Below are 14068 nucleotides of genomic sequence, written 5' to 3'. Positions count from 1 at the left end.
TTAAATCTCCTCTGCACCCTCTCTAAAGTTTCCACATTCTTTCTATAATGAGGCAACCAAAACTGAACACAATACTCCAAGTGTAGTCTAATCTGAGTTTCATAGAACTGCAACATTACCTCAGGGTTCTTGAACTCAGTTCTCCAACTAATGAAGACAGTATACCATATACTTTCTTAACTGCACTATCAACTTTCTGTCTATAGATAATAAAGATGAGAAAGATGATTTAACATCTTACCCATCTCCTGTACCTCCACATATAAATTGATTGATCTTTGAAGAGGCCCATTCTCTCTTTAGTTAGTCTTTAGTTCTTAATATACTGTAATTGTAGATTCCTCTTTACCTTATCTGCCAAAGTTGTCTCATGTCCCCTTTGTGCCATCCTAACTTATAAGTGTATCCCTACATCTCTTACCTTCATCAGCAGATGTTTGTTACTGGCTGCCTATAACTGACAAATTCCTTGTCCCGTATGCTGATCAGTGCCTCGATGTTCTGTGACTTCCAGAGTTTCCTACTTTTGCCTTCACTCTAACAGAAACGTGTTGGGCCTGAATCAGCTTATCTCAATTTTAAAAGCCTCTCCCAGTCAACCTTTCTATAATGAGGTGCCACGATAGTGGTTAGTATGACATAATTATAGCCTGGAGTGTCATTTAGTTCCAGCGCCGTCTGTAAGGAGTTTGTACGTCTTCCTCATGAATTTGTGTGTTTCCCCGGGTACTTCATTTTCCTCCCACAGTCCAAAGATGTATCAGTTTGTAGGTTAATTGGTCATTGTGAATTGTCCTGTAATTAGGCTAGCATTAAATGGGTGGGTTGCTGGGTGGTGCGACTTGTTGGGTTGGAAGGGCCTGTTCTGCGCCATAAATAAATGCCATCAAAATTAGCTTGTCCCAATTTAGGATTTTAGCTTGTGGACCAGGCCCATCTTTTACTGTAACTAATAGAATTATGATCACTGGACCCAAAGTGCTCCCCCACTGACAATTCAGCCTCTCGTGCAGTCATTTCTCTACCACCTATATGTTCTTATTTCCAGGGACACTGAGTCTCCTTACTCATGATTCTGCATGTGTCTTTTCCAGCCATGTTTATGCTCTCTCTGGGGAGGTGTTGGTTCACTATTTTGGTGAGGGGTGTTTTGCTGTTTTAGTTGAGTGCAGCAACAAGTTGATTTCATGTCACTTCTGTTTTCAGAGCAGCAAGGAGGCCTGCTGCATTGGCAAGAGCTCGGTAAGTATGTACTAGACTGTGTGAGACTTTGGTAGAAATTGTTATGATCTTAAAAATGGAGCAGTTCGTTATTGCAAAACTTGCAGAGGAGTGCAACATCCTCTCACTTTTTTTGTTTTTAAATCCTCTTCTCAGGATAGTTAGAACCTTTTCCCTCGTGTGGAAGTATCAAATATACATGATACACTTAATTGGGACACATCGGGACCAGTGCATTTCGGCCCAATTAGCCAAAGTTTCATGGAAATAGTTTAAAAGGTATATAAAAAAAAACAAACTATCTGTTAACTGAGTAACAAAGTATGTATTTAAATGAATTACAGAACAAATTAGAATACTACCAATACCTCTACAATACTATAAAAATGTATTAGATCTGATTACTTGCCTGTGGAGGAGTTCATTCAGTGTACACTGCTGTGTTATTTTCATGGACTATAAATGAACAAAATCAGCACAGCCACCTCATGTAAATAATGAATTGCTTTCATACAATACTTTTGACTATTGCATCCTCCAAATCTTCATTTTCATTGTAACATTCAAGATGATTGTCAATATCTTCAAATTCTTCATAGCCTTTAACTTGTCGAAGTAATGAAATAATTTCATTCTCACACAGCTATTTCTAGCATCTCTAAGTCTGAATTTTTGAAACTGCAGTGAGCAACGCAGTTATGAATTGTCTTACTGCTTATTTCTCACCACTTATCAGTAACAAAATTCACTGCTTTTTCAACAGAACCACACACCACTGATGATATTTAAAAACTGTCACTCTAAACACAGAGTAGTGTCTCATGGCCACACAAGTGCATGCGACTGACTATTTAGATAGAAACTGTTCGGCAATCTCCTGTCCCAAGAAAGTATCATATTGTCCCAAATTAACAAAGGGAATCCCAGCTATTTTCTCAATTAAATGCTGATGGAACGTAGCAGGCCAGACAGCATCCATAGGAAGAAGCACAGTCGACGTTTCGGGCCGAGACCCTCTGTCCTGACGAAGGGTCTCGGCCCGAAACGTCGACTGTGTTTCTTCCTATGGATACTGTCTGGCCTGCTGCGTTCCACCAGCATCTTGTGTGTGTTGCTTGAATTTCCAGCATCTGCAGATTTCCTCATGTTTGCGTATTTTCTCAATTAGTTTTTATTCTTTAAGAGTTGTCCCAAATAAGCAGCTGCCCCAAGTAACTGGAATCCACTGTACTAGATGCATAGCCTTAAGGTGAGAAGGAGAAAGTTTAAAGTAGATGTGCGAGACATTTTTTTAGTAAACAGTACAAGTGTCTAGAAAACGGTATCAGGAGAGGTGTTGAAAGTTGATATGATAGTAAATTTTAAATGATATTTAGTCAGGCACAAAGACTGAAAGGGAATGGAGGGATATAGACCTGGTACAGGGAGATGGGATTTGACTGGCATCATGAATAACCTCCAGATCATTACGATCTCCAGAAAGCCATCTCACAGGCAAAGTGGCAATTCCAGACTAAATTTGAATCAATGAAGGATGCTCAACTGGTGTGACTGGGCTTGAATGGCATCACCTCTTACAAAGTAAAATCACCTGACATAGGTGACAACAACTGTTTGCTTCCAGATGAGTTTAATGCCTTTTATGTTTGCTTTGACCATCAAAACATGGAGAACCATCACAAACACCCTCAGCCCCCTACGAGCCTGTGGTTTCAATCTCTGAGACCAATGTGAAAGCATCCTTCTGGAGGGTGAACCCACCCTCTGGCCCTGATGGTGTCCCTGGCCAGGAACCAAAGACCTGTGCTGATTAACTGGATGGAGTGTTCACTGAGATCTTTAACCTCTCGCTTCGGCAGTCTGAGGTACCCACCTGCTTCAAGCAGGCTTCATTTATACCAGTACCTAAGAAGAATGTGGTAACCCGCCTCAATAACTATCATTCAGTAGCACTTACATCCACTATGATGAAGCGTTTTGAAAGGTTAATGATGAAAGATATCAACTCCTGCCTAAGAAGCGATTTTGATCCACTCCAATTTGTGGACCTCCAGATGATATGGCAGATAAATGCGTGGCTGAGGAACTGGTTCAGGGGACAGGAGTTCTGATTTATGGATCATTTGGAGCTCTTCTGGGGAAGGTACGACCTGTAGAAAAGGGATGGATTACACCTGAACCTGAGGGGAACCAATATATTTGCGGGCAGGTAAGCTCGAGCTGTTTGTGAGGGTTTCAACTAATTCGGCAGGGGGGTGGTAACAAGATTAATAGTGCTGAGGATGAGGAAGTTAGATTACAAGCAGTGTGAAGTGAGACTCCTAACAAGGAGAGGCTGATGATAGGGCAATATTGCAGTCAACAGGATGAGCTGCAATGCAAAAGGCGGACATCATCGTAAAGGGTGAATACAGGATTGAAGGTGTTATGTTTGAATGTGTGCAGTATACAGAATAAGGGAGATGAACTTGTAGCACAGTTACAGATTGGCATGTATAACGTGGGCATTACAGAATCGTGACTGAAAAGATTATAGCTGGGAGCTTAATGTTCAAGGATACACATTGTATTGAAAGGACTGGTAGGCAGAAAGGGTAAAAATGTGTTGGTAAAAATGAAATCAAATCATGAGAAAGAGGTGACATACTGTTGAAAGGTGTTGAATCATTGTGGGGAGAGCTAAGAAACTGCAAGGGTAAAAGGACCTTGATGGGAGTTATATACAGACCTCTGAATATTAGTAAAGATATGGTCTACAAATTACAATGGGAGATACAAAATGCATGTCAGAGGGGCAATGTTATGACGGTCATGGGGGATTTCAATATGCAGATAGATTAGGAAAATCAGGTTGGTGCTGGATTCCAAGAGTGGAAGTTCGTAGAATGCCTACGAGATGGCTTTTTAGAGCAGCTTGTTGTTGATTCAACTAGGGGATCAGCTATTTTGGATTGGATGTTGTGCAATTTCTTAGAGATCTTATGGTGAAGAAACCCCTAGGAACCAGTGAGCATAATGTGATAGAAATCACCCTTCATTTTGAGAAGGAGAAGCTAAAGTCAGATGCATCAGTATTACAGTGGGGTAAAGGCATGAGAGAGGAGCAGGCAAAATTGATTGGAAAAGAACACTGGCAGGGATGATGGCAAAGCAGCAATGACTGGAATTTCTGTGAGCAATTCAGAAGGTGGAAGATATATACATCCCAAAGAGGAAGAAGTATTCTAAAGGCAGGGCAACATAACCATGGCTGACAAGAGAAGTCGAAAGCCAAAGAGAGGGGATGTAATAGAACAAAAATTGGTTGGAAGTTTCATCATTGGGAAGCTTTTAAAAACCAATAAGAGGAAACGAAAAAAGTCACAAAGGAAAAGGTAAACTGGCCAATAATATGAAAGAAAATACCAGAAGTTTCTTCAGGCACATAAAGTGTAAAAGAGAGATGAGGGTAGATATTAGACTACTGGAAAATTATGCTGGAGAGATAGTAATGGGGACAAGGAAATGGTGGATGAACTAAATAAGTGTTTTGCATCTGTCTTCACTGTAGAAGATACTAGCAGTACGCCGGAAGTTCGAGAGTGACAGTGAGCAGAAGAGTGTGATGTTGCCGTTACTAGGGAGAGGTTCTTGGGAAATTGAAAGGTCTGAAGGTATCCTGGACTAGCTGGTGTCCACCCCAGGGTTCTGAAAGAGGTGGCTGAATAGATTGTGGAAGCATTAGTAATGACCTTTCAAGAATCAATTGACTCCGGCATGGTTCTGGAATAATGGAAAATTGCAAATGTCACTCCATTCTTCAAAAAGGGAGAGAGGCAAAAGGAAAAAAATTATAGGCCAGTTGGTCTCACCTCAGTGGTTGGGAAGATGTTGATTAGGAAGATGTTAGAGTTAATTGCAAAGGATATGGTTTTGGGGTAGTTGGAGGCACATGATAAAATAGGCTGTAGTCAGCATGGTTTCCTCAAGGGAAAATCTTGCCTTACAAATCTTTTGGAATTTTTTGAACAAATAACAAGCAGGATTGTCAAAGAAGAATCGGTGGATGTTGTGTACTTGGATTTTCAAAAGGCCTTTGACAAGGTGTCATAAAAGGCTGCTTAACAAGCTAAGAACCCATGGTATTACTGGAAAGATATAGGAGGCAAGGAATAGGCATAAAGGTAGCCTTTACTGGATGGCTGCTGGTGACTAGTGGTGTACCACAGGGGTCTGTTGGGACCGCTTTTTAAGTTATATGTCAATGACTTGGATGACAGAATTGAGGGGTTTGTGACCAAATTTGCAAAATACAAAAATAGGTGGAGGGGTAGGTAGTTTTGAGGAAGTAGAGAGGCTACAGAGGGACTTAGACAGATTCGGGGAATAGGCAAAGAAGAGGCAGATAGAATACAGACGGTCATACACAGTAGAAGAAACAAAAGGGTAGACTATTTTCTAAGTGGAGTGTTAATTTAAAAAAAAGGTGCAAAGGGACTTTGGAAGCCTAAAGGTTTATTTGCAGGTTGAGTCAGTGGTGAGGAAAGCAAATGTGATGTTAGATCATAAGACCATAAAACATAGGAGCAGATTTAGGCCATTCAGCTCATGGAATCCGTTCTGCCATTTCATTTTGGCTGATCCCGGATTCCATTCAACCCCATACACCTGCCTTCTCACCATATCCCAACAGAAGTCTATCAACTTCCACTTTTAATATTCCCACGGACTTGGCCTCCACCATAGTCTATGGCAGAACATTCCACAGATTCACCACTCTTTGGCTAAAAAAATTCCTCTTTACTTCTGTTCTAAAAGGTGGCCCCTCAATTTTGAGGCCTGAATACTGTCACCAGAGGAAACATCCTCTCCACATCCACGTTATCTAGTCCTTTCAACACTCGGTAGGTTTCAATGAGATCCCCAAGCATTCTTCAAAATTTCAGTGAGTAGAGTCCCAAAGCTGCCAAATGTCTCTCAGATGTTAACAACTTCATTCCCAGAATCATCCCCATGAACCTGCCTTGGACTGTCTTCAATGACAGTACATCCTTTCTGAGATTAGGTGCCAAAACTGTTGACAGTACTCCAAGTGTGTGAGTGGGCCAGTGAAGGAGTGGAGCTTTGAGGCTTTGACTCGAGAGGCTTCGACGAGAAGAGGCGGAGGACAAGCTAGCTCGCAGTTAGTTTTTACACTGTCTCCTGAGACGGTGATGTGCCTCTCATGTGAGATGTGGCAGTCATGGGGGAACACCCCTCTCCCGCAGAGTCACATCTGCCAGAAGTGCATACGGCTGGGCGATCTGGAAGACTGTGTAAGGAATCTGGAGCAGCAGCTGGATGACCTTCAACTCATAAGAGAGAATGAGGCAGTAATAGATGAGAGCTACAGGGAGGTAGTCACACCTAGGCTGTCGGAAGCAGGTCGTTGAGTGACAGTCAGAGGGGAGAAAGCGAAGGTGAACAGACAGGTAGTGCAGAGCACCCCTGTAGCCATTCTCCTGAATAATAAGTTTACCATCCTGGATACTGTTGGTGGGGACGACCGACCTGGTGTGAGCCACGGTGGCAGGGCCTCTGGCACTGAGTCTGACCCTGTGGTGCAGAAGGGTGGGACGGAGAAGAGGAGAGCTGTCGTCATTGGAGACTATAGTCAGGGGAGCAGACAGGAGATTTTGTGGACGTGAGAAGGACACCCACATGGTTTGTTGCCTCCCGGGTGCCAGGGTCCGGGATGTCTCTGACCGGGTGCATGACATCCTGGTACGAGAGGGAAAGCAACCAGAAGTCGTGATACATGTTGGGACCAAACGACATAGGCAGGAAGAGGGATGAGGTCCTGAAGTGTGAGTTTCGGGAATTAGGCAGAAGGCTGAAGAACAGGACCTCAAGGGTGACGTTCTCAGGATTGCTGCCAGTGCTACGTGACAGAGATGGTAAGAATTGGAGGAGATGGCAGTTGAATGTGTGGCTGAGGAGTTGGTGCAGGGAGCAGGGTTTTAGATTTTTAGATTATTGGGATCTCTTCTGGGGAAGGTGGGACCTGAACAGAAAGGATGGTTTGCACCTGAACTCAAGGGGGAGCAATATCCTTGCAGATAGGTTTGCTAGCATGGTTCGGGAGGGTTTAAACTAATTTGCGAGGGGGATGGGACCCAGAGCGATAGAGCAGTGAAAGAAGTGCATGGAGTAAAGCCAGATCTAACATACAGAGAGGCTTTGAGGAAAGAGAAGCAGAATAAATAGTATAAAGACAGTAAGGTAGAAGGGCTGAAATGTGTGTACCTCAATGCAAGAAGCATCAGGAACAAAGTTGATGAACTGAGAGCTTGGATACATACATGGAATTATGATGTAGTGGCCATTACAGAGACTTGGCTGGCACCAGGGCAGGAATGGATTCTCAATATTCCTGGATTTCAGTGCTTTAAAAGGGCTAGAGAGAGCGGAAAAACAGGAGGAGGGGTGGCATTACTGGTCAGGGATACTATTACAGCTACAGAAAGGGTGGATAATGTAGCAGGATCCTCTTTTGAGTCAATATGGGTGGAAGTCAGGAACAGGAAGGGAGCAGTTACTCTACTGGGGGTATTCAATAGACCCCCTGGTAGCAGCAGAGATACAGAGGAGCAGATTGGGAGGCAGAGTTTGGAAAGGTGCAAAAATAACAGGGTTGTTATCATGGGTGACTTTAACTTCCCTAATATTGATTGGCACCTGATTAGTTCCAAGGGTTTAGATGGGGCAGAATTTGTTAAGTGTGTCTAGGATGGATTCCTGTCACAGTATGTGGACAGGCCGACCAGCGGGAATGCCATACTAGATCTAGTGCTAGGTAATGAACCGGGTCAGGTCACAGATCTCTCAGTAGGTGAGCATCTGGGGGACAGTGACCACCGCTCCCTGGCCTTTATAATTATCATGGAAAAGGATAGAATCAAAGAGGACAGGAAAATTTTTAATTGGGGAAAGGCAGATTATGAGGCTATAAGGCTAGAACTTGCGGGTGTGAATTGGGATGATGTTTTTGCAGGGAAATGTACTATGGACATGTGGTCGATGTTTAGAGATCTCTTGCGGGATGTAAGGGATAAATTTGTCCCGGTGAGGAAGCTAAAGAATGGTGGGGTGAAGGAACCATGGGTGACAAGTGAGGTGGAAAATCTAGTCAGGTGGAAGAAGGCAGCATCAATGAGGTTTAGGAAGCAAGGATCAGATGGGTCTATTGAGGAATATAGGGAAGCAAGAAAGGAGCTTAAGAAAGGGCTGAGAAGAGCAAGAAGGGGGCATGAGAAGGCCTTGGCGAGTAGGGTAAAGGAAAACCCCAAGGCATTCTTCAACTATGTGAAGAAAAAAAGGATGACAGGAGTGAAGGTAGGACCGATTAGAGATAAAGGTGGGAAGATGTGCCTGGAGGCTGTGGAAGTGAGCGAGGTCCTCAATGAATACTTCTCTTTGGTATTCACCAATGAGAGGGAACTTGATGATGGTGAGGACAATATGAATGAGGTTGATGTTCTGGAGCGTGTTGATATTAAGGGAGAGGAGGTGTTGGAGTTGTTAAAATACATTAGGACGGATAAGTCCCCGGGGCCTGCCGGAATATTCCCCAGGCTGCTCCACGAGGCGAGAGAAGAGATTGCTGAGCCTCTGGCTAGGATCTTCATGTCCTCGTTGTCCACGGGAATGGTACCGGAGGATTGGAGGGAGGCGAATGTTGTTCCCTTGTTCAAAAAAGGTAGTAGGGATAGTCCGGGTAATTATAGACCAGTGAGCCTTATGTCTGTGGTGGGAAAGCTGTTGGAAAAGATTCTTAGAGATAGGATCTATAGGCATTTAGAGAATCATGGTCTGATCAGGGGCAGTCAGCATAGCTTTGTGAAGGGCAGATCGTGTCTAACAAGCCTGATAGAGTTCTTTGAGGAGGTGACCAGGCATATAGATGAGGGTAGTGCAGTGGATGTGATCTATATGGATTTTAGTAAGGCATTTGACAAGGTTCCACACTGTAGGCTTATTCAGAAAGTTAGAAGGCATGGGATCCAGGGAAGTTTGGCCAGGTGGATTCAGAATTGGCTTGCCTGCAGAAGGCAGAGGGTGGTGGTGGAGGGAGTACATTCAGATTGGAGAATTGTGACTAGTGGTGTCCCACAAGGATCTGTTCTGGGACCTCTACTTTTCGTGATTTTTATTAACGACCTGGATGTGGGGGTAGAAGGGTGGGTTGGCAAGTTTGCAGACGACACAAAGGTTGGTGGTGTTGTAGATAGTGTAGAGGATTGTCGAAGATTGCAGAGGGACATTGATAGGATGCAGAAGTGGGCTGAGAAGTGGCAGATGGAGTTCAACCCGGAGAAGTGTGAGGTGGTACACTTTGGAAGGACAAACTCCAAGGCAGAGTACAAAGTAAGTGGCAGGATACTTGGTAGTGTGGAGGAGCAGAGGGATCTCGGGGTACATGTCCACAGATCCCTGAAAGTTGCCTCACAGGTGGATAGGGTAGTTAAGAAAGCTTATGGGGTGTTAGCTTTCATAAGTCGAGGGATAGAGTTTAAGAGTCGCGATGTAATGATGCAGCTCTATAAAACTCTGGTTGGGCCACACTTGGAGTACTGTGTCCAGTTCTGGTCACCTCACTATAGGATGGATGTGGAAGCATTGGAAAGGGTACAGAGGAGATTTACCAGGATGCTGCCTGGTTTAGAAAGTATGCATTATGATCAGAGATTAAGGGAGCTAGGGCTTTACTCTTTGGAGAGAAGGAGGATGAGAGGAGACATGATAGAGGTGTACAAGATATTAAGAGGAATAGATAGATTGGATAGCCAGCGCCTCTTTCCCAGGGCACCACTGCTCAGTACAAGAGGACATGGCTTTAAGGTAAGGGGTGGGAAGTTCAAGGGGGATATTAGAGGAAGGTTTTTTACTCAGAGAGTGGTTGGTGCGTGCAATGCACTGCCTGAGTCAGTGGTGGAGGCAGATGCACTAGTGAAGTTTAAGAGACTACTAGACAGGTATATGGAGGAATCTAAGGTGGGGGCTTATATAGGAGGCAGGGTTTGAGGGTCGGCGCAACATTGTGGGCCGAAGGGCCTGTACTGTGCTGTACTATTCTATGTTCTATGTTCTATGTAAGTGTGGCTTGACTAGTGTCTTATAAAGGTTCAGCATTATCTCCTTGTTTTTATATTCTATTCCCTTTCAAATAAATGCCAACATTTGCTTTCTTTACCACAGACTCAACCTGTGAATTAACCTTTTGTGAGTCTTGCACAAGGACTCCTAAGTCTCTCTGCACCTCTGATGTTTGAACCTTCGCCCTGCTATTTAAGAACAACTTCTTCTGTGGGACATACCTATCTTATGCCATGTGAACTCTTGCCAGAAACTCCAACCACCTCTGTTCTGCCATCATCCCTGCGAGTATGCCCTTCCAATCCACCTGGGCAAGCTCCTCTCACCTGTTTTTGTAATTCCCTTTATTCCATTGCGATACTGATGCATATGACTTATGCTACTCCCTCTCAAATTGCTGTATGAATTCAATCATATCATGATCACTGCCTCCTAAGGGTTCCTTTTCATTAGGCTGACTAATAAAATCAGGGTTATTGCACAACACCCAATCTAAGACAGCCTTTCCCCTTGTAGGCTCGAGCACAAGCTGCTGTAAATCTTGTAGGCATTCAACAAATTCCCTCCGTTGCGATTCAACACCAACCTGGTTTTCCCAATCCTCTTGGATATTGAAGTCCCCCATTACAGTTGTGACGTTACGCTTATTACATGCCCTTTCCATGGCTGATCTATTTGCAATCTCAACCTCATATCTTGGCTACTATTTGGAGGCCTATATATGATTCCCATAATTTTTTTTTACCCTTGCAGTTTCTTAACTCCACCCACAAAGATTCGATATTCTCTGGCCCTATATGAATAGGGTCAGAAATGAATGCTAACTCTCTGTTAGTATTCATTTCGAGAGGACTAGAATATAAAACCAAGGATGTAATGTTGAGGTTTTATAAAGCACCTGTGAGGCCTCTCTTGAAGTATTGTGAGCAGTTTTGGGTTCCTTATTTAAGAAAGGATGTGCTGACATTGGAGACGGTTCAAAGGAGATTTACAAAAATGATTCTGGGATTGAAAGGCTTGTCATATGAGGAACATTTGATGGCTCTGGGCCGCTACTCACTGGAATTCGGAAGATTGAGGGGTGTCCTCATTGTAACCTATCATACCTTGAAAGATCTCAGTAGAATGGATGTGGAGAGGACGTTTCCTATGGTAGGGAGTCTAAGACCAGAGGACACATCTTCAGAATAGTGGGGTGTCCTTTTAGAATGGAGATGAGGAGGAATTTCTTTAGCCAGGGAGTGGTGGATCTGGAATTCATTGCCACAGACAGCTATGGAGGCCAAGTCATTGGGTATATTTAAGGCAGAGATTGATAGATTCATGATTATTCAGGGCATGAAAGGATTCAAGGAGATGCCGAAAGACTGGAGCTGAGGGGAAAAATAGATCAGCCATGATGAAATGGTGGCGCAGACTCGTTGAGCCAAATGGCCTAATTCTGCTCCTATATCTTATGATCTTAGACCCTGTTCTGATTACTATTTGTGCATTTGGATTCTTGATTTCCTCATTCATAGACGTCAGTCAGTTCAGATTGGCAACAGCATCTCCACCATAATCTCCATCAGCACAGGTGTACCACAAGGCTGTGTGCTTAGTCCTCTGCTCCCCTCATTTTATACTTATGACTGTGAGGCTAAGCACAGCTCCAATGTCACATTTAAGTATTTAAGTTTGCTGACGACACCACTGTCGTAGGCTAAATCAAGGAGGGTGACGAATCAGCATTTAGGAGGGAGATTGAAAATCTGGCTGAGTGGTGCCACAACAACAACCTCTTACTCAATGTCAGCAAGAGCAAGGAACTGATTATTAATCTCAGGAGGAGAAAACCAGAGGTCTATGAGTCAGTTCTCATTGGGGGACCAGAGGTGGAGAAGGTCAGCAACTTTAAGTTCCTCGGTGTTATCATTTCAGAGGATCTGTCCTGGGCCCAGCACATAAGTGCAATTACGAAGAAAACTTAACAACGCCTCACTTCCTTTGAATTTTGTGGAGATTCGGCATGTCGTAGATGTGCAACACACATAAAAGTTGCTGGTGAACGCAGCAGGCTAGGCAGCATCTCTAATTACTAGCTCTTCTTTCAGTTAGTCCTGACGAAGGGTCTCGGCCGGAAACGTTGACTGTACCTCTTCCTAGAGATGCTGCCTGGCCTGCTGCGTTCACCAGCAACTTTTCTGTGTGTTGCTTGAAATTCCAGCATCTGCAGATTTCCTTGTGCTTGCGTTCTGTAGATGTGTGCTGCAGAGTATATTGACTGGTTGCATCACAGCCTGGTATGGAAATACCAATACCCCTTAAAGGAACTGTAGCAGTGTGCTACACACAGCGCTAGACTAACGACACATAGTCGGAGAGTTGTAGTTGCGAAAAAAGAGGTTTATGCAAACTTCACAGCCTCCTTTAAATCCTTCCCGTCCTCTTACCTGGGCCTACGGGGAGGTCTTGGAGCTGCAAACCGGAGACCGCAGTTCTGTAACTAGGGAGCTCATCGTCTGGTGAATTCGTCGTCGGACAGCGTGATGGAGTCCAGGTGTGGGGCTGGCAACTTGGCTTCACCCAGGGAGAGCGTTTGAAAAGTCTTGGCGTGGACTAGTAGCTTCCCTTGCAAGTCGAGCTCGCAGAAAATCCGCCCCCAGGAGTGGTTGGGCCACGGCAGCCAGTGTGAAGTCCTACGTGAACTGGCTGGAGCTGAAATGTAGCTGCACCGTGCGGGTGCCGTAGGTCCATATTGTGCTGCCATTTGCGGCCCTCAGGGTGGGTCCCGGTTCTCTGTTGCGGGTGTCGTAACTCGTTGGAGGTAAAATGCTGATCTGTGCTCCGGTGTCGACCAAAAAGCGGCGTCCCGACTGCTTGTCCCAGACGTACAGGAAACTGTCCTGATGGCCAGCCGCCGTAGCCATCAGCGGCCTGGTGTTTCCCGGGAATTTGCATGGCGGTCTAAAGCGGCGGGCCTCTGTGCCCCACCGCTGGTGGTAGAAGCACCATTGTTCATTGGGCTCCTCACTCCCGTCACTGGGTTTTGTAGGCTCTGCTGCCGGGCCTGGTCTGGTCTGCTGTTGGGCACGCGACTTGGTGATCTGTACGACGGATGCCCCTCTCTCCTTCTTGGCATTCCACAGCACATCTGCCTGGGCCGCCACCTTCCCGGGGTCGCTGAAATCTGCGTTGGACAGCAGCAGGCATATGTCCTCGGGCAGTTGCTCTAGGAACGCCTGCTCAAACATGAGGCAGGGTTTGTGTCCTTCAGCCAGGGCCAGCACTTCATTCATTAATGCCAACGGCGGCCTGTCTCCCAAACCATCCAGGTGCAGTAAGCGAGCAGCTCGCTCGCACCGTGAGAGTCCAAAAGTCCTTATGAACAGGGCTTTGAATGCTGTGTATTTGTCGTCCTCCGGAGGCGACTGTATAAACTCCTCAACTTGTGCAGCTGTCTCCTGGTCGAGGGAGCTCACCACGTAGTAGTAACGAGTGGAATCCGAGGTTATCTGCCAAATGTGGAATTGGGCTTCTTCTTGTTTGAACCATAGGCGAGGTCGCAGCATCCAGAAGCTTAGCATTTTTAAAGAAACTGCATGAACAGATGCAGCGTCGGTCATCCCTGGTCCAAATATCGTTTGGGCCGTCGGGGTCACCAAATGTAGCGGTGTGCTACACACAGCGCTAGAATAATGACACATAGTTGGTGAGTTGTAGTTGCGGAAAAAGAGGTTTATTCAAACTTTGC

At 44.9% G+C, this 14068-nt stretch overlaps 1 protein-coding gene across 10 annotated transcripts in view; it reads left to right on the top strand.

Moving 5' to 3' along the window:
• The window catches only part of ttll5 (tubulin tyrosine ligase-like family, member 5), a 510221-nt gene that overhangs the window by 230663 nt on the left and 265490 nt on the right, over window positions 1-14068 (top strand). For all 10 annotated transcript variants that reach the window (XM_072271858.1, XM_072271833.1, XM_072271823.1 and 7 more), the window contains one exon: window positions 1207-1242. In XM_072271858.1, the coding sequence (XP_072127959.1) occupies window positions 1207-1242 (36 nt within the window). The remainder of the gene's footprint in view (window positions 1-1206; window positions 1243-14068) is intronic.

Source organism: Mobula birostris, chromosome 1 (genome assembly GCF_030028105.1).
Source record: "Mobula birostris isolate sMobBir1 chromosome 1, sMobBir1.hap1, whole genome shotgun sequence".
Lineage (NCBI taxonomy): Eukaryota > Metazoa > Chordata > Chondrichthyes > Myliobatiformes > Myliobatidae > Mobula > Mobula birostris.
This window is presented reverse-complemented; position numbering and strand designations above follow the sequence as displayed.